This window comes from Xiphias gladius, chromosome 16 (assembly GCF_016859285.1).
Source record: "Xiphias gladius isolate SHS-SW01 ecotype Sanya breed wild chromosome 16, ASM1685928v1, whole genome shotgun sequence".
In the NCBI taxonomy this organism is placed as follows: domain Eukaryota; kingdom Metazoa; phylum Chordata; class Actinopteri; order Istiophoriformes; family Xiphiidae; genus Xiphias; species Xiphias gladius.
In genome coordinates, this window is record NC_053415.1 from 1169326 (window position 1) to 1196717 (window position 27392).

Here is a 27392-nt window from a genome sequence, read left to right on the forward strand (position 1 = left end):
GGTCAGAAGGTCAACTAAATCTTGGCCTGTGCATCATTAAAAAAGTTTAAATACAGAGGTAAAGCTGAATTTTAGAAATTTTTGCAAATTTATTAAAAAGGCAAAACAGAAATATCACATTGACATAAGTATTCAGACCTTTTACTCAGTACTTGGTTGAAGAACCTCTCGCAGCATTACAGCCTTGAGTCTTCTTGGATATGACGCGACAAGCTTTGCACACCTGGATTTGGGGATTTCCTGCCCTTCTCTGCAGAGAGACTCAGTTCTCTCCAGACATGTTTGAAAGGTTCAAGTCAGGGTTCTAGCTGGGCCACTCAAGGGCATTCACAGAGTTGTCCCTAAGAAACTCCTGCGTTGTCTTGGCTGTGTGCTTAAGGTCATTGTCCTAAACCCAGGGTGAAGTCCTGAGCTCTCTGGACCAGATTTTCATGAAGGATGTTAAGTTAAGTTAAGATCAGACTATGATAGTTAATTATTTTTTCACTCAGTTATGATTGAAACGCCTAGTAACTTGCCAAGTAATAAATGATAATAAAACAATAATAAATAATGAGACCACTAAGTCTCAAGCAATGTAGTGGTAACATTAAGTTTTCTTGTTTATATCATAATCTATATATGTATGATCATAGAAACCATAGAATTAAATTTTGAAGGGCTTTGAACCCAAAAAAACAATGTGATCCCTCCATAACTGTCATATCAAACATTAAACAATCTGATAATAATGCAACCCTACTTACATTGTTGTTCATGTGAAATTATTATAAGTTGACTAATCATTTTCAATCCACACATATCTGAGGCAGTTGAGCACAGAAAAATCGCCTTCTCTGTATATACTTTTCGTGTCACAGAGTAATCTTAGACTGAGAGAAGGAAAAGGAGGTGCAGAGACAGAGGATGGTGACACAAACAGCAGAGAATCAGACAAATTAAATATCCATCTAAGAGTTAGTGGAAGTTACTCTGTACTGCAGGACACAACCACCACGGCTGTCCCTGGTACTCAAGTTAAAAATTTGCCCTGGCTACGGCCCTGGTTGCATTCACTAATTTTCAGATATTTAGAATTTTCTTTTAGGTATGAACAAAACTGGTCTACCTGTTTTATGAATCATGTCTCTCTCCACAGTAGGAAAAACACTAATTTGAATAAAGAATTGTTCCCCATCATCTAAATATGTTACAGAAATCAACTAAATTAAAAATAAATAAATAACCTTAATGCAAATCTTTCTGTTCACCATATTTTCATAATGATCATCATTTTTAAAAGAATTTAATGACATTTTGGCCTGTCAACTTATTCAGTAGTCGTTATGGAACTTCTCTTACTCCAGGAGCTGCCTCATTGTTTTTCTTCAGGTCACTGTCCTCTGTTGCACCTGAACGTGTAAAATCACTAACAGCTTATTTCTTATGTCTAGGGATGGGGTTCGATACAATTTTATTGATTCTGAAACCAGTTCCAAATCTGCTTATCGAATCCAAAATCCTTTTGAATTCTTATCAAATCCTTTTAAGTAATATGTTTGGTGGGGAATTTAGACATCTGTTAGTAAAAAAAATATGTATTTTGTGTTTGCCTCTCATTGGGGGGCTGTGCTGCAGCTGCAGAAGTTGTAGTAGCTAAAGTAAAAACAACACAGTGAAAATATTAACTCTACTTTATCATCTGGTGATTAGCAACTACATAAACCACTGATGTTTTGAAGTACAATGCACTTAATGTCACCTGAAGATAAAATCATTGTTGGACTGCTGCAGGTCACATGTGTAACACTGGAGGTGGGCTGAGGCAGAACAGTCATCACTCGAGTTCTCAAAAAATCTCTTAATTTAACATGCTCGGTAGATATTTAAACAAAGGACCTAATGTATTTTATGTGTGATAGGGCCGCTCCCCACACTGCTTCAAGCAAACACTAAGCAGCACCACCTTAAACATCATATTCTTTGTTGTTAATATGATCTTTTCATTATTTTAAATAGAAGCTGTCTCAACGCAACTTTTTACTATCACGTTTATTAACACAGTGTAATCAGTGTTTTTTGTTTTTAACCTTCAACAATATGACAATTGATAAACAATTTGGCCCATATTGCAATGGAAATTGATACAAATATTCATTGAGCCCAAAGGATGATTCCTATCAATTTTGTTGATCCTTGATCCTTCATTCTAGCGCCACCATTGGGCGCACTTGTACACAAGAATCATCTAAATATACTGAGAATATTGCTGTGCAAACTACTGATCCCGTTTGTTCCCAGAGCATGAACCCTTTGATTATAATGAACCCCATCACCTTTACTTTAGCACCACCATAAGACAAAACATTATATTTTTAGTACCATACATATAAAGTTATGTCATAGTCACCACGTCTTACCAAGGAATCCCATTGATTAATTTGAGTGTAAGTTGGGCTACTAACTGTAGCAGCATTTGAATGATGTGTGTGTTTTTCTGTGTACTGAGATATGAATCTTAGAAGAAAAGGGGCCATTTATTTTGTTACAAAAATTGCGTCAGTCAAGTTCAAAGCTGCAATACTGATGTAGCTGTAGGGATGGTCTGTTTGTTGGTCAGTCCAGCCCTTTAACCCAGACTGAAATATCTCAACAACTACTGAAAGGTTTGCCATGAGAGTTTGTACAGATATTTATAGTGCCCAGTGGATGTATCATATTGACTTTGGTGATCCTCAGACTTTTGGTGTAACAGGCCATTGAGGTTAACATTTGTGGTTTTGAGTGGAATATTATCATCCATCCAACTATCGGACAGATTACCATGAAATTTGGTATGGAGAATCACGTTCAACTTAGGATGAATTGTAACAACTTTGGTGATCTCTCTGATTTTTCATCTAGTACCATCGTCAGGTCAAAATTTTACTTTCCCCAGTACTTTGGTTATACCTGCAGAACTCATTTCCTCAGCTGTACTTTGTATTTGGTGCTAATTAGCAAAAACTAAGGTGCTGAACATTATCAACGAAATACTTGTAAATATTTACAAAAGCTAAGTCTGAAAATCTTCACAGACAATATCTGCTAATCATCAGCATGTTAGCAATGTAATTCTGAGTATGTTAGCTTGATGATGTTAACTTTTATCTCAGAACACCATGGGCCTAATTACAGCCTCACAGAGCAGCTACCATGGCTCTATACTCTTGATATAGAGGAAAATTTTATAATCTTCATGAAACTGCATTTTCCAACAGAAATAACATACAGTATTCAATCAGTGATGCATTGCTTCACTTTCTTTACCCCTTCAGTCATTTTCAGGCTAAGAGCAGAGCAGGAGGCTTTACTTTTTTAACCGCCATCTGAACTGTTCTGTGCTCATATTTTGGTATTACACATTTTATATGTAGTCAAGCATGTTCCTCAACACTAGACTTGTGGATGTTATTTGAAGATGACTATTATTTATTTGTGTTGTATAATCAACATTAACTGATCAGTCGGTCAGTCTGATCAAAGGTTGACCATTACTCACCTTCTTTACAGGTGGGTCCTCCATAGGCTGACTGCGAGCAGTCACAAGTGTAGCCCCTGCTCCTCTCAATACACCTCCCTCTGTTGTGGCAAAGACTGTTGTAGCTGCTACAGTAACCTGGACACCCAGAGCTCACCCCTGGTACCCTCTTTGCTCTTTCCTCCAGGTCATATATCACACCATTGACAGTCAGAGTCCTGATGCAGCCCAGGAAACCTCTCTGCTGGGATGGTGATGCTCCTGGGATGAAAACAACTATGAAGCACTGTTAACTGCACGACACCTATATACATAAATATGTATAAGTATATGTATATGTAGGCACAAGTCATTGTATATATAATGTTATGGAGTAATGTGGATCAGGTTGAAGTCTTGAGTTAGCTGCTATATCATAATGTAGTCATTCCACAGTGCTATAGCTTTACTCCTTTTATTCAAATTTACAGTAGTAGTAAGAATGAATTTATGTGACTCTTTATCTGTTGAGATAATTTGATACAGTTTTACAATCAGTACGTTTACATGCACTTAAGAGACATAGAAACCAGGTTACACAGGTAATCAGAAAACACATTTACATGCACTGTAGAAAAACTTGTTACTGAAAATCCATGTATACATGCAGCTGATCAGTAATGAGTTTTTTTTACCCTATCTTCAACAGCATTGTTGATAGATTTTATGTGATATGATTAGATGTGACATTATTTTATCTTATCTTAAATCTCTCTGTTCCCTGATCAGTGGCTGTCATACCTACAAACAGCTGGTTGTTGAGGCGTAAGCGGTGGTGTCCATCAACTGGAGCCTCCAGGACGCGGAGAGGAAGCTGGTCGACCTGCAGTGATGCCTCCTTCACATTACGCTCCACCTTCACATAGTGCCATTGCCTGTCATTCAGAGCGAGTTGGGACTTCACAGCCAGGACCGCTGGACCGTTTCCAACGTCAAAGGAGAAAGTCACCACTGAAGGAGCTGGGATGTCACACACACACACACACACACACACACACACACACACACACACACACACACACACACACACACACACACACACACACACACACACACACACACACACACACACACACACAGATACACACACACACACACACACACATACACACCACACTCACAGCTGGGTCAGATTGAATCTTATGCTTGTTTTTCTATGTTCTTCTATTCAGTGCTTCTGGGGGAGCTCGATGACCTGAATGGATTTATGAGGCAGCTCGGCTGACAGCTCGTCAGTATCTGTCTCTCAATATCTCAGTGTTTCACTGTAGGAATCTGGAGGAACCTGCAGTGAAACACTTTAGCTCCAAAGACCCTGAAAAAAAGTCGGAACTCTTATATATGATATTGGGCTCATCGACATGTGCACATTTTTAAACTGATATTGATTTATAAAGAGGAACTAAAATTCAATTAAAATATTTTACTGATTATTTTTTGCCTTACACGATACTTGGCTTTTGTGCAAAGTTTTGGTATGGATCCATTGTTTTAGAAATGAGACACAATCAAACAATCACATTACTTGTGTTTAAACAGAAGGTAAAATAAATATATATGCAGTATTTGATGAATTCTTATTGTTTTATCAAATATATTCTTTAAGAACGCAACTTTTCTACTGCACATAGGCAGCATACTCTGCTGTTAAGGTGCTCTGTATCATTAGGATTAAATCCATTATGCTGTACAGGCCTGATAGCTTTCTTAGGAAATTCAACTTCAGCAGCTACAGCATTTCCGTTTAAAAAAAAGAGCAAAAAAAACGTGTGTGGTGCTGATTATTGTGAACATGCCGTCATAGTCTCCTCCGTTGTTTCATATCAGTCTTATTCCAGGTGTCTGTTGATCATTCACTCACAGCTGAGCTCCACTCGAATGAAGTCTTTATGTCCCTCGCTCTCCAGAAAGACTCCTGAAGAAACGCTGGTCTTGAAGTAGAAGGAGATGTCGGCGGCAAGCTCAGCTTGCCTGGTCGGGAAGCGGAGGACGGAAGACTCCTGGTAGAAGGACGCTGCGTTCCACATTGACTCTGAAAGAAAATCAAGGGAAAGTGGGTGAGCTGGCTTCCTGGTAGAGACGGATAGAAAGGCAATATATTCATTGACACATTAAGGGGTACCAAGTAGTTAACAAAACCATATCACAATTATTCAGGGTTAAAGTAAAGATTCCTGGAGTCACTAGCAATAGTGACCAGTGGGGCTGATCTGGAAGATGAGGCTGTGCCTGGACTCATAGCATCTGAGGTATCATATGTGTATTCAAACACAAAAGTCTGAGTTTTCTAACACAATTTTTTTTAAATATAATACAACACAAATTTTTTTGCCCATATTTTCAGTATAAATTTTTATACTCTTTATATGATGCTAAAGTTACAGATAATATTTTAACATGATTGGTCTTCAATCAACATCAAGCCTTAGATTCAAAGTCTCAATCTGCAGCGAAGAAGCTCATATTGGAACTTCAACACTGAAGTGATAACCTACTGTCTCCATAACAACGAAGCGGGCCTATTTGGTAGACGGCTTCCGAGCCTGTTCTGTTGGTGTCTCCAATCACAACGTGGCTCACTGGCAGGTGGTCTTTATAGGAGAGGACTCCTGTGTCATTAGCCCTGTAATAGAAAAACACAGAGAGCTGTCTCACTTTCAGAGTCGAGATAAATGTATTTCTCAGTAGAGTAAATAGATGAAAACATAGCAATACATCACAATATAGACAAGTGCCTGTCGAAAAATGCAAATGAAGCTCCATAATGTGTAATCCTAGAGAGGACTGGCTAAGGTGAAGATTAATTTAAAGTATGCATGATTCGGAGTACTACACCATAACATGATGTGTTTTATCCAAATAATTTATTAATTTATGAACTGTAATTAATAATTTCAAAGCAAACTGCAGAATACGAAACTGAAAACTTTCAGGTAATATTGTAATATGATAATATGATTTCTAAGTGTTTAACCTCAAATTGCTCCAACCTGTAGTGACACAAAAGTGATGTTTAGTTGTAATAAATTCTCAAATACCCAAAAATATATCATGGAGTCAGTCTGGGATTACATGAAGAGACAGAAGATACTGAAACAGCCTAAATCCACAAAAGAACTGTGGCAAGTTCTCAAAAATGCTTGGAACAACCCACCTGCCAAGTACCTGAAAAACTGTGAACAAGTGTACCCAGGGGAATTGGTGCTCTTTAAAAGGCAAAGGATGGTCACACCAAGTTAACTGATAAATAAAACCTTTTCATGGCATTATTTTTGAAAGCATCTCCACTTTACTTTGAGTGCCAAAAACTTTTCAACAGTACTTTACAGTCCTGGTTGAAATTATTGGCACCTCCAAATGTTAAGTGCAGAATTTAGAATATTTTCAGAAATAAATGCAAATTAACCGATTTTGTATTATCAAAATATTTAATTAAATTTCCAAGGTTGCTGAAGAAAATAAAATTAAAAAAAATAAAAAACTTGCATAATAGTGAAATAATAAGAACACAAAATGTATCCAAGACTGAATTATTAGCACCCTTCACTAATATTTGGTTGAAGAACCATGAGCAACAATTTCAGCTTCTAAACATTTCTTGTAGCCATCTAGAAGCCTCTTGCACCTGTCTGCTGGCAGTTTCTGCCACTTTGCATTGCTATGCGTTTAAGCTCTTTTAAGTTTGCAGGAGTCCCATTTTGCAATGACGGATTTAGTCTCTCTCAAAAGGTTTGCGATGGGATTTTGGTCAGGAGATATTGCTGGCCAGTTTTAAGCAGTCCATAATTCCTTTTTCAACCATTCTTTTGTGCTGCTGGATGTGTGCTTTAGGTCGTTGTCCTGCTGAAAGACCCAAGACCTTTGCCTCAAACCTAGTTTTCTGACACTGGGTAACACATTTTGCTCTAAAATGCCCTGGTAATCTTCTGATTTCATCATTCCTTTGACATATTCAGTGCCTCCAGTACCAGTTGCAGCAAAAAGCAGCCACACAGCATGATAGGACCGCCACCAGGTTTTACTGTAGGTACGGCGCTCTTTTTCTCATGGACCTCATGGATTTCATCAAAATGGTGCACTGCATTTCTAAAGAGCTCAACTTCGGTTTCACCTGTCCATAGAATATTATCCCAGAAAGACTATGGCTGATCTATGAAAGCTTTTGCAAACATTAGTCTTGCCTTTTTGTGCCCTTCTTTCATAGTGGTGTGTCTTTGGCTTCAGCCCATGAAGCCCTACTTGAGTTAGTGTGCGGCATATGGTGCAGGCTGAAACCACCACTCCAGATTGCTCCAGGTCAGCCTGAAGCTCTTTATGAGTCTTGTATGGTGTTTTTTTCCACAATCCACATCAACCTTTGTAAACGTCTCTCATTGAGTTTGTTCTTAGAACCATGTCCTGGAAACATATTAACAGTTTTATTACTGTAACTATAACTTCTTGATAACATTATGAACTGTTGAAACAGGGATTTCGAGATCTTTGGTAATTGCCTTGTAGCCTTTGGAAAAGGTATGTTTTTTGAAAATAGCATTACTAATGCTCTCAGACAGCTCTCCTGTTTTTGCCATTGTGGAAACAAACTAGAAATAATCAGCCCCTTTTTATGCAGTAAAACCTCTTTGGTTAATTCAGGTCATGTGAACACTGAAAATTAAGCAGAGGTGAGTCTTTTTTTTTTAAATTTTGTTTGAGGAAGTAATTTAAATTCATCAAAAGGTCGCCAATAATTGTGTTGAGCATACATTTTATGTCTGTGTTATTAATTTTTCTATATGAAAGCTTTTGTTGTTGTTGTTGTTGTTCAATAAATTTGGACATTTAATTAAATATTCTGATTATACAAAATTGGTTAATCTGCATATATTTCTGAAGATATTTTAAATCTGTACTAAAATTCAGGGGTGTCTATAATTTAATATAGGTTAGTATAGGTTTCTCTCTTATAATAGCGGTCAATGAGGAAACTGCTTTTTGGGCTGCAGGGGAATTTTATGTTACAGTACTGTGATTGGCCACTGGGACAAATTGGCAGCAGGGCTGATTGTCATCATATCCATCGTCATCATCGTATCCATCTTGGTTCAGATGTTTTTGGTCATTGTAATCAGCTTAGCCATATGCAAGACGAGATGTCACAAGAAAGTCTGTTCCCCTTCAAATAGAGTTTCTCTCTCAACAGAATAGTGCAGGACCCTTCGCTGCTCTGATATCTAAATTTATTTCACCAGTGTCCTGTATTTACCACCTGGGCAGCAAAGGCTGCTGTTGCTGTCGCTCAGTAAAAGTTACATGTTATATATTCTTGATTAGCTGTATGTTATGGATATGCTATAAAAATCAGGCTTAATCTGCCTTCTGTCTTCTTCTGCTTGTTCATTTTCTTGTTAATATTAGTATTAATTAACCGCCATATTAAAAAGAAATCTGAGGACACAACATGAACATTCTCTACTTCAGTGAGTTTCAAGATGCAAACTAAGATTTTTCTTGAGGCTGATGCAGATGACAGATTTGAAAATACTTCTGGTCAACTACTTATTGTTTCTGTACTTTGTAAATATTAATTCCAGGTTTGATAGTCATCAGTGCAGTGAAGCGGTGATAGCTGCTGTTGTGTATTCACTGTGTATGTGTTATGTACCATGAGTCTATGTCGGCATCGCAGTTGCAGAAATAGTTCAGGTTGATGCAGTTCTCCTCGAGGCTGCAGGAACACTGCTGTACTCCAGGCTGGAAGCCTCCCCAGTAGCTCCGTCTCTCTCCTCTCAGGTCCAACCACCAGGACAATGGGCGGCCATCTGCAATCGAACATCACACGGTCAGGGAAGTAGCTCCTGTTTTTCACTGAAATAACACCTGAACACATAAAGCAAAAATCCGAAAATGACTCAGCGTGGGGTGTGTCCCAGAAAATGTGTGTACTGTAGGTCTATTTGTTCACTGCATTTCTTCCAAAACTTAGTATTGTCCTATATGTTGATAGATACATTATGTATGTATGTATATAACATGTTATACACACACGTATATATAATTGTACTAAATACACAAATTAATCTTTTTATGATGTTTAATCCATATACAGTAAAGTTAGACTGTATTTAAATTCCCATAAATGTATCATCACGTTATTTTATACCTATTTAAGTCATCTGTTGTAACCTCAGTTTTTCAGTCTTCATCTGTTTTAAAGCTGTTACCAGGCACCATGACATCTATATCATGAACATGAGAAAGCAAGTTTGCTTGGTAAGGCATTCAAAATTAACAACAAAAAGAGGCTGAATAAATTTTAAGAAGTTAAAATAAGGATGGAAAACCTGTGGAAGATTTAAAATGCTTAAATAAAGTAAAGATCAAACAAAGAAATAAAGTGAAATACAATACACGTGTATTTTGTTTTTATGTATGAATTTACTGTGTCAGAATTAAATGAAAAGCGTACTAAATGACAATTATTTTGCATTTTGTCTTTAGTAACTGAATGAATTGTTTTTCATTTTTAGTTTTGGGCTGAACAATACATCTCTTTTCACTTTTTTGTGTTGTGATTTGATTTTAATGCGGCATGGAAAATTTATGTTACAATCAGTGTTAATTTGATCAAAGAAAACAAAAAATATCAATTGGACTTTTTTTCATGATGAAAATGATACTAAAACTAATTAAAAGGTAACCTTTGAGAACAAGATCTATGACAAAGTGTATTACATTTTTCATTAATGAAATTAATGGGCTTTGTAGATAACTGGCGGACTTTCTGAGGAAGACCTAGTCTGACAAGGAGAGACGGCATACATCCCACGTTGGATGGACTTCACCAGTCTCTTCATGAACCATCGACCATCAACCTGTCTTTTAGATCCTATTCCAACTAGAATGTTCAAAGATGCTTTACCTTTAATTACAATTTCATATCAGATCTGATCAATTTAACCTTATTAACAGACTATGTACCACAGGCCTTTAAGGTCACAGTAATTAATCCTCGACTTTTTTTTTAGCCATCTCTAGACCTATATCCAACCTCCCCTTTAGCTCTAAAAACCTCGAAAAAACTGTTGCAAACCAGTTATATGATTATTTGTATAGGAAATATATGAATGAAGATATTGAAGATTACATCATAGCACAGAAACAGCGCTGGTGAAAGTTACCAAGTTACCATCTTCTCAAGGCCTCAGACAATGGACTCGTCTCTGTACTTGTCCTTCTAAATCTTAGTGCTACGTTTGACAACACTGATCACAAGATTTTATTACTCAAACATACCATTGGGATTAAAGGAACCGCACTAGGCTGGTTTAAATCATGTTTATTGGACAGTTTGTTCATGTTAAAAATCACTTTTCCATGCACACAAAAGTTATTCATGGAGTTCCACAGGGTTCTGTACGAGGACAGACACTTTTCACCCTATAAATAAATTTCACCCTATAAATACATTTCCATTGCGTAGCAAAGTTCTTACTTTAGGCAATATTATGAGGATGCATAAATTTCCATTGCTACACAGAAGACACCCAGCTGTATTTATACATGGAGCCTGATGAAATTAATTAGGTAGTCAAACTTCAGGCATGTTTATAAGATATAAAGGCCTCAAGTTATTGTACTTGGCCCTAAAAACATTATCTAAGCATATATTTACTTTGTATAGCATTACCTCTGCCTCCAGTTCTACTGTAAGGAGCCTTACAGTAGTCGTTTTTGACCCGGGATATGTCCTTTGCCTCACATATAAAACAAGCCCTTTAGGACAGCCTTCTTCCACCTGTGCAATATCGTGAAAATTAGAAACATGCTGTCTCAAAAGGATGCTGAAAATCTAGTCCGGTTATTCAAAAATGCTACAGGGCAAGTAACTTTGTGCCTCCTCTCTCCTGCTTTTCCTCCCTGACCTCTCTCTCCCTATCCTTATTTTGTAGGTATCTCTGTCTCTGGAGCTGCATCATCATAAGTATTATTATTATTATTATTAATTGGCGCTACTATCATTGCTGCTTTTATAATTAATAACATTTTTACACCTATAAGAATCACTAATTTATTATCACAACAACCAGTCGACAGCGCTTGAATACAACAGTATATACAGCTGTTCCTGGTCTCTCTCTCTTCTCTCTCCCCCTTTCCTCCATCTTTCTCCAGAGAGACAGAGAGAGCAGTTCTGTTCAAACACACAGTTTGGAAATGATAAGTTGATTTAGTGAAGAGAGTCAGACTGTATTGATGCAGAGCAGAGTCACATGGACACTGTGTGTGTGAACAAGTAAACAGTTGCTTTTCCACTAACCTCGCTATAGATGAGAAGGGAATATGTAACCATGGTAACTGTACAAAACGAAGATGGTGACACTTGTAGCATTTGGACTAAAACTAATATACATTTGCTAAATAAATAAAATTCAGGTGCCCAAATTAACACTGGTCACAATTAAAATTTGTTTTTTTAAGGCAATCTTCTTTCACACAGGTCAACTGTTGTGTTGATTATTTCTTTGAATATAATTTCTCAGTTTTAGAAGAATATTCAGTCTGTACAGCTCATTCATCTCTTTGTTGATTTCAGTAGTCTTCTGTGTCACTCTGTAACGACTTATATTTAGTTGGGATTTTTGTTTTTTTTTCATTTGTTTTTTTTTTTTTGCTGTTGCAAGAACATTTTCAGGAGATAGATTTTATTTCCTTCTGGCAGGTCTCCTGAGAAGAATGAAACACATTTCATTTGGATCTACAGCCAATGAATATGTTGCATGATTCTCTAGATGTATTTCTTCTTTTTTGTTTGTTCAAATTGAAGTGTATATATGACTTTGGCTAAAGTTCCAGCTGATTGATTGCATGTATTTGAAAAATATATTGGAAAAAGAAACATTTTCATTGTCGATCCATGTATACAATTATATAAATGGCCTTGGTCACCTGTTAAACCCTATTTAGAGTGTCATGATCATATTTCTTAAAAATCATACAGTACTTCTACATTTGGTGTTGGCTCAAAAACAGACACTCCATGTGCTGTGGTTGTGTGATTTTATGTTTGCCTTTTAGATTTGATGTGGCTGGTACTCCCAACAGTGATTAGATGGATGGATGGATGGATGGATGAGTGAATGAATGAACAAAACAAAAAAATTACAAAGAACTTTCCCCTGGTACAACCTTGAGACTGTTTGATTTTATCTTATCACAGATACTATGTATCAGCATATATGTTGGCCAATAAGTAACAATAAACTGCAGTACAGAAAGATATGTTTGAGGTAGCTTTAAAACCCATTTAATGATAATAATACAGGGGTGTCCACACTACACACAATTGCTCCCTTAATGTTTATGTAGTTCAGTATAATTCATTAAAATCTTATTATATCTTTGTTATCTCAACTTAAAAATATTTAGTTGTGTTTGAGTTGTTGTTTATAAATTTTATTAATGTTTATTTAACTTCCAGGAAAGTTAACTGTTCAAATTTTACTGGTATATTTGCAGTCAGTGTAATGTGTTAAAGATGTTTATATTTTGCTTAGTAAAGTCTTGGTCCTATTTTTTTATTAACAAACTTGAAGGGGAGCACTACTGCACATGGCTCCAGAGGGAGCTGTGTGGAGTCTCATAAATGTCATTTGCATCAGTTGGTGAACTACTCTTTTAAAAGACAAATATTTGATGGTATATGGTTAAAGGAGTTTCTAAAGATTTATATAGTATTTTTTATCAAATATCAATTTTGGTATTGGCCCCCAACCCAACGGTCAAGTTCTACTTACACTGTATGATACAATGTGCCTGTTGTTAATTTTGCTGGTGCTACAGTTACTAAAGTGCTTTCTTCACAACCAGCACACCATAATAATTTTGGCTTTATGTTAAGATCTTTCATATTAGTCATAAGCTGGGGCAGCATCACTGTAGGATGCCCAGTCCACTCTAACTGAGATGCTGTAGATTCAATGCAATAAGTACATTTACTCAGGTACTGTACTTAAGTATGTGAATAAATGTATTTTTTCTTTCTTGAGTATTTCCAACTTTATACTTTATACTTCTATTACGTTTTAGAGGGAAGTATTGTACTTCTTATGATTGCTGCTAAGCTACTATTAATAAATCTCTGTATAAAAAGCTATATTCTTATATGAAAGAACTCTAAAAAACAATTTATTTCTATTACAAAACCTAAATATTTCTGGAGGTGGTTGCAGTAGTTGCTAAATGACAAATGTTTCTGACAGTAGCTTTGGTGATTTAAGAAGGTTGGTTGCAAATTTGAAAGTTCAGATTTTGTTGCTCTGTTTCTTTTTTTTCTTTTTGCACACCCTTTTCACCCACTAATGAGTTTTAGTGGCTTCTACTTTGCTTATTTTCAATCTATGTCAAGCTACTGTTATTGAAACTTCCTGCATTTTTTTCCACATTAAAAGCCTAGCAGGAAAGAAAACAACTGAGCTGTCGAAAGGCTTTTAATGTAAAGATCTGTTTAGGAAGTGTTTAGTTTCATTGATGGTAGCTTAAAATCAATTGAAAGTAATGTAGAACCAACTGAAATGAATTACTGGATGAAAAGAATATTTGTGTTAAGAGAAACTTTTAAGAGTGATGAGTATATGATTCTGGTGCACTGATGAACTATAGCTCTAGAAATGTTCAGTATGCAGATTTTATCAAGACAACAGGTAAACATGGAGGACTTGTTACATTTGCATTAAAGGCAAATAAAAACGGGAGCAGACCAGGAAATGGTTAAATTACTTAAAATATATTTTTAAAATACTTAAATAGTGGAAATTAGAAACAAACCTGTCTTGATCTTGTTGCAGTTCAGGTAAATGAATTAGCATGATTACTGAACTGAACTTCATCATGTCCAATAATTAATTAGAAAAAGCCGTTCAATGTGTCGGAAACAGGGTGATTTGATTGTGTCTACATGGTCAGCAAAGTGATTGATAGCTTTTGACCTTTTTCTACTGTAGAAGTCTGTACCCAGGTAACAAAAGCAACCGCTGATCAAATCAGGTTGTAGTAGATAGTATCCAAACAGCTATAAAACAGCTTGTTCTCTTAGCTCTCTCTGATCTGCTGTGATAATTAACTTGTTTGTGTTTACAAGGAGAAAGAATAGTGGAATTCAGGACTTCATGTTTCATGATTTAGGAGCAAACACACAATGTTTGGGACACCAAAGGCTCCCAGAGCAGTTCAAGATGAATGTATACAGAAAAGATTGGGGATTGCCTTTCAAGTTATTGCAAAAACATAATGACATGACCATGCGTTCATGAAGTCAGAATCGGGTTTTCGTAGTGTAACACAAACAGGATATAGGAGGATAGTGACCTTCAGATAAAAATAATTAAACAGAAAATTTTACCTTTTGTGTTGAAGAGGCGGGACTTCCTGCAGTTGTAAACCATTTCTTGTTGGCACTGCTCTGACCCCATTATGATGGCACGCACTTGTTCAGCTGAGGTGCTGTAATTTAACTTCATGATGTGAGGTTTCTGCAGGGATGAGCCCTGGACTCTGACTGGAGCCGTGATGTTGTGTGTCAGCACCGTCCACACCCTTTCCTCTAAATACACACAATGCAAACACAAAAAAACAATATGTCAGCCTGTTAGCATGAACCCACTGTCCACACCTTCTCCTCTACATAGAAAAAAATGTTCTTAGCAGTAAGCACATTTTTTAAAGTACAAATAAATGTAAATTAGCCAATTTTATATAATTAGAATATTTAATAAAATTCCCAAAGTTACTGAACAACAACAACAAAAATTCTTTTATATAGTGAACAAAAAAAATACAGACGTAAAATGTACACTTTACACAATTATTGGCATCCTTTTGATGAATTTAAATTAATTCCTGAAACGAAATAAAAAACAAATCACTCACTTGTGATCTTTTTTCATTGTTCACATGGCCTGAATTAATCACTCACTTGTGATCTTTTTTCATTGTTCACATGGCCTGAATTAACCAATGAATGATTGTTTTACTGCATAAAAAGGGGCTGATTTTGTTCACTACTATGAAAAAGGAACCGGAAAAAAAGAGAGCTATTCGAAACATCAGTAATGTTATTTTCAAAAAACATAAAACTTCCAAAGGCAACAGGGCAATCGCCAAAGAGCTTGAAATCCCTGTTTCAACAGTTTGTAATGTTATCAAGAAGTCTTGAGCTCTTTAGAAATGCAGTGCATCAATTTATTTATTGCCGATTAAATGAAGCCCATTAGGACAAGAACACCGTATCTACAGTAAAACATGGAGATTCTATCATGCTGTGGGGCTGCTTTGCTACCTCTGGTACTGGAGGCACTGAATATATCAAAGGAATGTTGAAATCCGAAGATTACCAGGGCGTTTTAGAGCAAAATATGTTACCCAGGATCAGAAAAATAGGTTTGAGGCAAAGGTCTTGGGTTTTTCAGCAGGACAATGACCCAAAGCATACATCCAGCAGCACAAAAGAATGGTTAAAAGGGAAAATATGGACTGTTTAAAACTGGCCAGCAATGAGTCTGACCTAAATCCAATTGCAAACCTTTGGAGAGAGCTTAAATCTGCCACTGCAAAAATGTCTCCTGCACACAAAAAAGAGCTTGAAAGCATAGCAATGGAAGAGTTACAGAAGCTGCCAGCAGACAGGTGCATGAAGCTTCCAGATGCCAACAAGAAATGTTTAGAGGCATTGTTTCCAAAGGTTCTGCAACCAAATAGGATGTCAATAATTGGGTCTGGGGTATATTTGGTGTTTGTACTATTTCAGTATTATGCTAGTTTATTTATTTATTTATTTTTCCTTTGTTCAGTAACCTTGGACATTTTATTAAAATAGTTTGAATATACAAAATTGGTTGATTTGCATTTATTTCTGAAGATATACTAAATTCTGTACTTAAAACTTAGGGGTGCCAATAATTTCAACCAGGACTGTTGGTGGACCACAGGTCTTGGACTTGTCCAAGCCATCTCTGTGTTTATACCATATTTTCTTAAAGGAAATGTAAATATATAAAATTCTGCAATTGACTGTCTTCACCTATAATGTTTAATTCTTTAAAACAAATTGAATTTTGTTTGAAACAAGCTGAAATATTTTTCAAATAATTATTTGTCATCTGCAAAGAGGTCACCAGGTCAAACTGGGTAATTAAAGTTTTAGAACTAGACTACTCCAGCAGTTACAAGTCAATAAACACAACATTAAACATAACTTCATATAATATATACATAAGAAAAAGATGGTGAAAATGTAAAATAGTATAAGGAGCACTCAGTGTACAACTAGAAACACACATATATCAGAATCAGTATTGCTCAGATGTGTAATATTGTAAAATATAGTATAAAACAGAAATTGCACACAATCTGGTACATTAGCAGCATACATGTATAGTAAGCTGTAAGTAGCAGCAGCATAAGAATACTAAGTGAGAGAAGACACTACACAGGGGTATTTTCCCCTGTTTTAAGAAATTTAAACTTAATGAGGCTATAATCTTTTTTACAATAAAAATGACAATCAAATCATTAAATTTACGGAGAATTATTACCTGAATTTGCAGCTCCCCTTGGCTTTACAGAACTCTAGAGTCAAAAGCTCTAAAAAAAACCCAATGTACACTACCTGATCAGCATCAAACAGCAGATTGACACAGTTAAAGACTAGCTGGTGACCAAGTGAACATTCCCTCAGGAGTTGGTTGAGAGCAAAAACAGAGCTAAAGAGAGTGAATAATCGACTATTGATCAGGTGGACACCAACACAAATCCAGATGAATGATAATGTTTCTTAGTAACTGCTGGATGTCAAAATAAGCAACTGTTTTCTGACAAATGGACTGCATTTGAACTGCATTTTATTCAAAGCACCTAAAAATTAGCTTCTCATGTGAGATAGAATGAGAGGAAACATACCTCAAAGCCTGTTGCACACCGTTTCACACAGTTTCAAGGAAATATCACTGGAAACTGCAGAAAAACACCTTCAGCACTATATTTCCTTCATGTTTTCTGCATTTTTTCCCACCATTTGAGGTTTGCCTGGCACTCTTTAAATAGCATAATATTTTTGCACCCTGGTTTTAGCGGTACCCGACTGGAGGATTAGCACCACCAACTGTTTATCTTGACAAACCCACACCTAATGTTTGCAAAACAGCAGTGGATGGAAACATGCATTAATTTGCTAAACTACTCTACAGAAACTGTGAAAGTGGATGCTGTTATTAGTCTGTGGAGCTGTTTCTAAATACACTACTGTGCCCACATTTTTCGGAACGAAGGAACATGTCACCCAGTGCAACAGTATGGCTCATGGATGTGTTTTTAATAGTTTTTGACAACAATGGAGCTCTATGGCAAACAGGAATAAGCTAAATCAGGGTTTGGATACGTAGAAAATACTTCTTAGTGGGATCAATGTATTCTTGTTTAGGTGTTTTAATGGGATTTTTTGTCACTAACAAAAGAATAAAAATCACTGGCCTTATCCTTTAAAAGGTGACGATATGTCAGACTTCTATTCACAACTTGTTTCTGCTTCCCCTTTAAACTTTAAACTTTTCACCAACAATGAGTGTCAATCAACTTATTACTAACAGGTGCACTAAGTCAGAGATATCCTCAGACCAGTTTCACTGAAAACCTCACAGGGCCCCTTCCCAACATTAAATCCCATAAATCTATCAACCAAAAACAAAACTATATGTACAGTATGTTCAGAAAACTATACAAAGATTAAACAAACAAACAGGTATTAACATATTAATGTGAACCACACAGGTAATTCTACAACAATTTCCAACCAATATGAACAACAGCAAAACAACTACTGTATATAATGAACAGACAGGTCTATGGTAAACCAAAATGAAAATTTCAGAGCAACCATCATTGTAGTATAAGGAAATCACGGAATAAGGAAATGTAAATTTTCTACATGTTGTTACAGGGAAGGAGGCAGATCAAACTCCTTATTTTATGTTAGCTGGAGACATGGCATTTAAATGTACCATATTCTTGGTATATCAAGTTATGTAACTTGAGTTTGTTACTTTAAAAATATCAAGACTGATACATGTGATTACTTTTCTATCGACTCTAAATTTCTTTCAAAAACAAGAAAAGCAGACCTTCAATTCAACTCAGTTCAGCCATATGTGTGGAATATTCAGAGCTCAGTGTTGTGTCTTTGTCCATTTATCAGTCAGTCAGACATGTTGCATTTTGTTAGTTTCTATCCAGCTGTCACAGCACTCTAGTTTTTCTTTCAAGGCTCGACCAACATAGAATTTTAGCTTTTACTTAATAAAATTATTATTCCATTATTATTAGTAAAATTTGAAAGTTAATGGACAATGTATTGAACAAGTTTATATCTTCGTTAAAAATTTGTTAAAATAGTGAGCTAGGTTGCAAAGCAAACATACACATTTAGACTAAATGGAGACTGTTTCTCATTTTAAGCTGCAAATACTTCCACATTTAAGTCATTGTTTAACAGTTGGCCACAAGCAGCATCTACAACAATTGAGCCTCTTGAGATGATACAGTATGTAAACACAGAAGTAAAATTTTGAATAGGAAGCCCATAAAATCTCACCACTGCCATTTTCACAATTTTTAAAAAAAAAAATATGCTCATCTATAAATGCCTACATAACCAGGTTCCTAAGGTGCTCAGTTACCTGGTGGATCCTCTTAGGATTTCTGGCTGTGACTGTGACTTGGGATCGCCGCCTATGATGAACTGTAAGGTGCCTTTTCTACGGACGTGTCTCTGCTTGAGGGATTAATATGTGGAAATCTTTCCCCACAAAAATCAAAATCAATCATTTTAAAATATAGTTGAAACAGCTTTTAAAGAGGGATCAGTTAGGTAGTCATGAATTATCTGGTGCTTGTCAATGAGTTTTATGGTCAATTTATTATATCATTGCTTGTGTTTTGTGCTAAGAGTATTTAAAAAAAGCCCATCTTGTGACTGGCTTTGTGAACTAGTTTAGGCTATAAAGGCTGTGGCATGTTGCATTAGTCCATGGAATATGTTTGTCCCTATAAAAATAAACATTGAGCAAAATTGTATCAAGAAGATGACAAAGACAATAACACCGAGCTGAAGTGCTCATGTTCTAAATTCATATTTTTCTTTTTAAACCATGTTGTTATGAGATAAACATGAATGGCAATTGATATAATTTATATATGACAGCATTTTACCTGATGTTAATCAAAATGTTTGTGTCAGAGATACGCTCATGTTTTGTATTGGGGGTATTTACTAGAATTTCTCTGTTTCTTTCAAGTATTATTTAATTCTGTGTTTCCCCTGCATCCCCGAAGAAGCTCTATGACCATGCCAAGATTAGAGAAACTCTGTTATTTAAATAAAAATGATGAAGAAAAACAGATTTATTTTAGAAACTGAGGAGATAAACGCACCCTGATGCATTTAGAAAAGCAATATATTTTCATTGGACTTTATAAAACACATTGACATCATGTAAATATCGTTCCAAACTGTCAGGGATTGTCAGCAGGAAGTGGATGGAGTGACCATAAAGATTTCTTTCTGGACAGTGAACTGCCAGTGCTGTAGATCGATGCAGTGTGATATCTGAGAGACTTGACTCTGAGCTCTGGTCCTATTGGAACTCTGAGAGAGTAAAGGTTTCAACATGGTGGACAGCGGTGAACTCACCTGTCATGTTGCAGTAGACCTCTGCGGGCCCCAGAGGGCCGCTCCCATCTGTATCAATGGAGTAGAAGCCAGAGGAGCTGCCAATCAGCTTGTAGGCCATGCAGGATGACTCGTAGATGGCTGGAAGGAGGAGACACTTTTTATTCAGGTATCGGCACAGAGACAAGAGCTGCCTGTTGGCTGCACTGCAAAAGGACTGTGTGGGTTTTATTTGAACCGAATTGTTTGACAGTAGAGGCGCCATGAGCAAGCAACCCACCAAAAGATTCAAATGCTACTAAATCCTGACCGATACATGGAAATACAGTACATGACATCACCTTTTACCAACTGGCTATTTCAAACTACTGAGAGGTGCATAGAAAGAACAGGCCAGACAGAAATCTGTCGTGAAATAACAAATACAGTTCTAAGTTTGGCAGAAAATAGTATGTTCATGTAGGACCTTGTGTCCATGGTAAGAAAATATATTTTTAGGGCCTTTAAAACAAGTGAAAAGAAAAGAATATTTCAAACTGTTTCCAATACAAATGGGCTTGTTTCTAGAAATGAGTCTGCACTCTTTTTATTTGCTTTGATAACCTAACATTTGCAAAGAAGCTGCTGATATTTTGCCACTTCTGCATGTGCGTGACAAATTCATTCTAATGTGAAAGCAGTGGGAGACCTTTATTGTGAAACCAGAAGTCCTGCACTGCAAAAACTCTCTCTCTAAATAAGTGAGATAATATTATATTTAGACTTACTAACTAGTCTGACTTGTTTTGAGTATGGTTGGGAATATTTAGGGGAGACTATGCAAGGCTATTTGACTTAACTCAAGTAATCTTATTTTGGTTAGGGACTTCGAGTACGCCTTTGACACTTAGTTTAAATTCTGAAGTTTTAAGACAAAAAAGCATAGTTTCAAGTTTTATTCTTTTGACTGTATGACGGTATATTTTCAATGTTATCTTTTGACAAAATATCTAATTCTAAAAAAGGTTTAGACTTTTATGTGGATGACTTCATTTTTTTTCAACCTGTCACATTTCAGTGATAATAATAGTGCTTCAGATGGTTTAAATCCTATTCAGTACAATACAAACCTATCGTGTCAAAATAATAATTAGTAATTACATCTTTCTCTGATGAAAAACAACTTATTTTACATTTACAGCTATTATTACATATGCCCGACATAATGATGTTTTCACTTGATGAAAAGGATTAACTTTTAACTCAAAAGTGTAATCAAAGGTAACATTTTCATAATGTCCATTGTTAATAAACATGACTAAAAGTCTACAGCCATGCTAGCGGACCTGTGAGACTGTTGGTACTGCAGTGCTTTGAGCTAAATGTGGATACCAGCATGTTAGTATGCTTAATATGCAAGTATTGGACAAATTTAAATTTTGACCTGATGATGGCCCTAGATGAAAAGTCAGAGGATCACCAAGGTTATTGAGATTCATTCTCTGGGGAATATGAAAATTTCATGGCAATTCATTCCATAGTTAGTAAGACAAGATATTTGTCTGAGAGCAAAATAACTGCTATTATTAAAAAAAAAAACATAACAATTCTAAAGGCTACAAAGCATTTGCCAAAGATCTTGAAATCCCTGTTTCAACAGTTCATAATGTTATCAATCAATTCCAGTCATAAAACTGTTAAGACCCTTCTAGGACGTGGTGCTAAAAAGAAACTCAATAGGATAAGTCTGTAAAGATTGATACGAATTGTGGAAAAAACACCACACAAGACATCTAAAGACCTTCGGGCTGACCTGGTGCAATCTGGAGTAGTGGTTTCAGCCTGTACCATACACCACATACTAAAAGAAGTAGGGCTCCTCGGGGGAATGTGATGGAGGATATCACTATTAGAAAAGCACAAAAACGCAGGACTTGTGTTTGCAAAAAAATTTCATAGATCAGGCATTGTCTTTCTGGGACAATCTTTCTATGGACAGATGAATCAAAGTAGAGCTCTTTGGGAATGCAGTGCTTCCTTTTTTTTTATAATGGAAAAGAATCACCTACCTACAGTAAAACATGGTGGAGGTTCTATCATACTGTGGGGCTGCTTTGATGCCTCTGGTGCTGGAGGCACTGAATGTATCAAAGGAATGATGAAATCAGACGATTACTGAGGCAATTTAGAGCAAAATGTGTTACCCAGTGTCAGAAAACTAAGTTTGAAGCGAAGGTTTGGTCATTCAGTAGGACACCGACCCAAAGCAAACATTTAGCAGCACAAAAGAATGATTTGACAAGATGGACTGTTTCAAACTGGCCAGCAATGAATCCTGATCTAAATCCCATTGAAAACCTTTTGGAGAGATCTGAAATCTGCCATTGCAAAAATTACGCCTGCAAACTTAAAAGAGCTTGAACGCATAGCGGTGGAAGAGTGGCAGAAACTACCAGCAGACAGGTGCAAGAAGCTTCTAGATGGCTACAAGAAACGTTTAGGCTGTCATTTTTGCCAAAGGTTCTGTAACCAAATATTAGTGAAGGGTACTAATAATTGTATCTTTTTAGATTTTGTCTTTCTATTATTTAATTATTAAGCAATTTTTTTTAAAATTCTCTTTTGTTCAATAACTCTGGTCATTTTATTAAAATATTTTGTTTATACGAAATTGGTTAATTTTCATTTGTTTCTGTCACATATTCTGAATTATTTATTTAAAATTCAGGGGTGCCAGTAATTTCAACTAGGACAGTAAGTGTACCTGGTACCAGAACACCTTAAGCCAAAGATCAATGATTGACCTTGTGGTCATATCATGAGATCTGCGGCCGTATGTCTTGGACACTTCGGTGAAGAGAGGAGCACGGCTGTCAACTACTGGGTGGTGAGTTAGGTCACATGGCAACAAAGGCTGCTGGACAGACCTGGTAAACCCAAACATGTAGTGAGGGTGAACTGGGAACGTCTGGCAGAGGCTGTGTCCCTGAGGTCTTCAACTCCCACTTCCAGATGAATTTCTTGTACATCGCGAGGGAGGTTGGTGGAATCCAAATTGGGGTATCTTCAAAGTATCCATTTCAGAGGTGGCTGGTAGAAGCTGTGGTCAGAAGGTCATTGTTCCCCCTTGGCAGCAACCTAAGAACCTGCCGGTGGACACCAGAGGTGCAGGAAACTATCAAGATGAATAAGGAAGCCTTTCGGTGCTTGGTTGGCCCAAGGGTCTCCTGAAGTAGCAGACGGGTACTGAGGTGCCAGAAGGGCTGCAGCTTTGGCAGTCACGGAAGCAAAAAAATGCAGGTGTGGGAGGAGTTTGGCAACTCAGTAGGAGAAAGCAAGGCTTGGCTAAGGGTGTGTTCAGCCGGGGAGGAGTACTGCTGACCCGGACTGGGGACATTGTCGAGTGGTGGAAAGAACACTTTTAGGTGCTCCTGAACCTGACCATCACATCTTCTGTTGAAGAGGGATAGTCTGAAGACTCGGGGGAAGCCTTACCCATATTACTGGCAGAGGTTGCAGAGGTAGTTAAGAAGCTCCGGTTGTGGATGACATTCATCCTGAGATGCTGAAGGCTCTGGACATTGCTGGGCTGTCATGGCTGACATGCCTCTTCAATCTTGCATGGAGGTTGGGGACAGTACCTGTTTTCAAAAAAGGGGGATTGGAGGGCTTGCTCCAATTATCGGGGCATCACAGTGCTCAGCCTCCCCATGGAATTTTATTCCAGGGTGACGGAAAGGAAGCTCCAACTGATTGGCAAGCCTCAGATTCAGGCGGAGCAATGCAGAGTTTGTCCTGGCCATGGAGGGGGTCATGGGAGTTTGACCATTTAGTCTACATATGTTCTGTGGACTTGGAGAAGGCTACGACCGTCGTAGGCCTTCTCCCCCTGGGTACTGTGGGTTATCGGGGCTCTTGCTTTGAGCCATCCAGTCCTTGTAAAATGAAAAAGAGACCTGTGTCCATATTCTCAGCACAAAGAGTGTCCAGTATGGGAACCTCAGGGCTCTGTCTCTACTTTTTTACAGATGATTACATTCTGTTGGCTTCATCAGACCTTTATCACGCACTGGGGTGGTTTGCAGCTCTGTGTGAATCGGCCAGCATAAGAATAGCACCTCTTAGGCCATGGTTCTCTACCAGGAAACAATGGTTTGCTCCCTCTGGGTTGGGGGTGCGTTGCTGCCCCAAGCGAACGAGTTAAAGTATCTCAGGATCTTGTTCATGAGTGACAGTAAAATGGATTGTGAGATGGACAGGTGGATCAGAAGTAATGCTGATTTTGTACCCGACTGCTATGGTGGAGCGGGATCTGAGCCGGAAGGCAAAGCTTTCGATTTACCAGTCGATCTACGTTCCAACCCTCACTTATGGTTATGAGCTCTGGGTTGTGACCGAAAGAATTAGATTATGTATATAAGTAGCAGAAATGAGTTTCCTTCATAGGGTGTCCAGTTTCAGCTTGAAAGATAGGGTGAGGAGCTCGGACACCCGAAGTAGAGCCACTGCTTCTTCTCGTCAAAAGGAGCCAGTTGAGGTGGTTTGGGCACCTCATTCAGTTGACTCCTGGGTGTCTTCCTTTGGAGGTTTTCCAGGCATGACCAACTGGGAGCAGACCCTGCGGTAGACCCTGAACTCACTGGAGTGATTACATATCCTATCTGGCCTGGGATGCCTCAGGGTCCCTGAGGAGGAGCTGGAAAACATTGCTGGGGAGAGGGATTTCCGGAATACCCTGCTTAGCCTCCTGCCACCATGACCTGACCCCGGATTAGCGGGAGAAAATGGATGGGTGGATGTAAAAGTCATATCACATTGAAAAATAACTCCTTCAGTTATTAAAAACAAAAGGCCTTATCATTTAACAAATGTTTTAATTCAATTCGCACACAGTAATGATCACTAAAGCGAATATGAATAACAATATCTATTGTATTTTACCTATTTTCTGTGTCTGATGTGTTTTTATTTAGGGTTTTAAAATCTTCCATAGAAAACTAAGACACCTCATCCTAATTTCTACTTTATGGCAGAGATTGGGATAAAACAGCAACTTTACACTCTCTCTGAGGAGCTGTACTTCTCCTTGCTGAAAGTCACTGTAGGAAATTTTAAAAGTGAGTTTTCTTGAGTTTCATTATCGGAATTGGTATCGGGGGAGAAAAAGTTGGATTACTACACTAAAGTAAAGAAAAATAAAAGTTAATTTTAGAACATGAAGAGCTGGAAAGCACCGGGCCTGGACATGATCCACACCTACTGGCTAAAGAAACTGACTGCACTCCATGAACGCCTGGCAGCACAAATGAACCAGCTACTGATGGATGGGACGCACCCAGAGTGGTTAACCCAAGGGCGGTCAGTCCTGATTATGAATGACCCGCAGAGAGGCACGATCGCATCCAACTACCGGCCAATAACCTGCCTCTGTACAACATGGAAGCTCCTGTCAGGCATCATAAGATGAATAGACACATGGCTCAATACATGAGCAGGGCCCAGAGAGGAATTGGTAGTAATACCAGGGGTGCTAAGCACCAGCTACTGGTCGATAGAGCAGTCACCCAAGACTGCAAGACCAGGCAAACCAACCTGTGCACCACTTGGATTGACTACAAGAAGGCCTGTGACTCAATGCCACACACATGGATACTGGAATGTAAAACATCAACAGGACACTAAGAACCTTCATCAAGAACACAATTGGGCTGTGGAAAACAACTCTGTAGGCCAACTCAAAGCCAATTGCACAAGTTACCATCAAGTGTGGCATATACCAAGGTGATGCTTATCCCCACTGCTGTTCTGCATAGACCTGAACCCCCTCAGCCAGATTATCTCAAAGAGTGGCTACGGGTACTGGTTCCGAAGTGGAACAACCATCAGTCACCTCCTCTACATGGATGACATCAAGCTGTATGCCAGGAATGAGCGAAACATTGACTCACTGATCCACCTCACCAGGCTCTACAGCAACGACATTGGAATGTCATTCGGACTAGATAAATGTGGTCGGATGGTATCGAAGAGAGGGAAGATGATCAGAACGGAGGGGGTTGAACTACCAAAAGGCAGCATTGCAGATGTTCAGGACAGCTACAAATACATTGGGATCCCGCAGGAAATTGGTAACTTGGCAAGGAAGTCAGCAACAGCCATATACCTACAAAGAGGAAGGCAGGTCCTAAAAAGTCAGCTGAATGGGAAGAACGAGATATGGGCCATCAACATGTACGCCCTGCCAGTCATCAGATACACCGCTGGTATAATAAGCTGGCCAAAGAAGGAGATAGAGGCCACTGATATCAAGACAAGAAAGCTCCTCACAATGCATGGAGGGTTTCACCCCAAGTCCAGCACCCTGAGACTGTACACTAAGCGGAACGAGGGAGGCCGAGGACTGGTGAGCATCAGAGCCATTGTCCAGGACGAAACAACCAACATCCAGGAGTACATCAGGAAGATGGCCCCCAAAAATGAACTGCTAAGTGAATACCTCAGGCAGCAGAAACCCGATGATGCAGAGGAGGAGGAGAAACCATCATGGTGGGACAAGCCACTACACGGCATGTACCACTGACAGATAGAAGAAGTGGCTGATATCAAGAAATCCTACCAGTGGCTGGAAAAGGCTGGACTGAAGGACAGCACAGAAGCACTAATCATGGCAGCACAAGAAAAGGCATTCAGTACAAGATCAATAGAAGCGGGGATCTACCACACCAGACAGGACCCCAGGTGCAGGCTGTGCAAAGATGCTCCTGAGACAGTTCAGCACATAGTAGCGGGGTGTAAGATGCAGGCAGGAACAGCGTACATGGAACGCCATAACCAAGTGGCTGGCATAGTGTACAGGAACGTCTGCACTGAGTATGGGTTGGAGGTCCCAAGGTCACAATGGAAGACACCTCCTAAGGTTGTTGAGAATGACCAAGCCAAGATCGTGTGGGACTTCCAGATCCAGACTGACAAACTGGTGAAGGCTAACCGACCGGACATCGTGTTGATCGACAAACAACAGAAGAAGGCAGTAGTGATAGACGTAGCAATCCCAAGCGACAGCAACATCAAGAAGAAGGAACACAAGAAGATCGAAAAATACCAAGGGCTGAAAGAGAAGCTAGAAAAGACGTGGGGAGTAAAGGCAACAGTGGTACCAGTGGTAATTGGAGCACT

General features: G+C 38.1%; 1 protein-coding gene across 1 annotated transcript in view; it reads right to left on the reverse strand.

Moving 5' to 3' along the window:
* Positions 1-27392, reverse strand: part of LOC120801588 (contactin-associated protein-like 5) — a 128947-nt gene that overhangs the window by 10655 nt on the left and 90900 nt on the right. The window contains exons 12-18 of the mRNA XM_040148737.1: positions 20259-20378; positions 14919-15119; positions 9183-9339; positions 6034-6161; positions 5400-5570; positions 4280-4498; positions 3521-3760 (exon numbers count right to left, since the gene is read on the reverse strand). Of these exons, the coding sequence (XP_040004671.1) occupies positions 3521-3760; positions 4280-4498; positions 5400-5570; positions 6034-6161; positions 9183-9339; positions 14919-15119; positions 20259-20378 (1236 nt within the window). The remainder of the gene's footprint in view (positions 1-3520; positions 3761-4279; positions 4499-5399; positions 5571-6033; positions 6162-9182; positions 9340-14918; positions 15120-20258; positions 20379-27392) is intronic.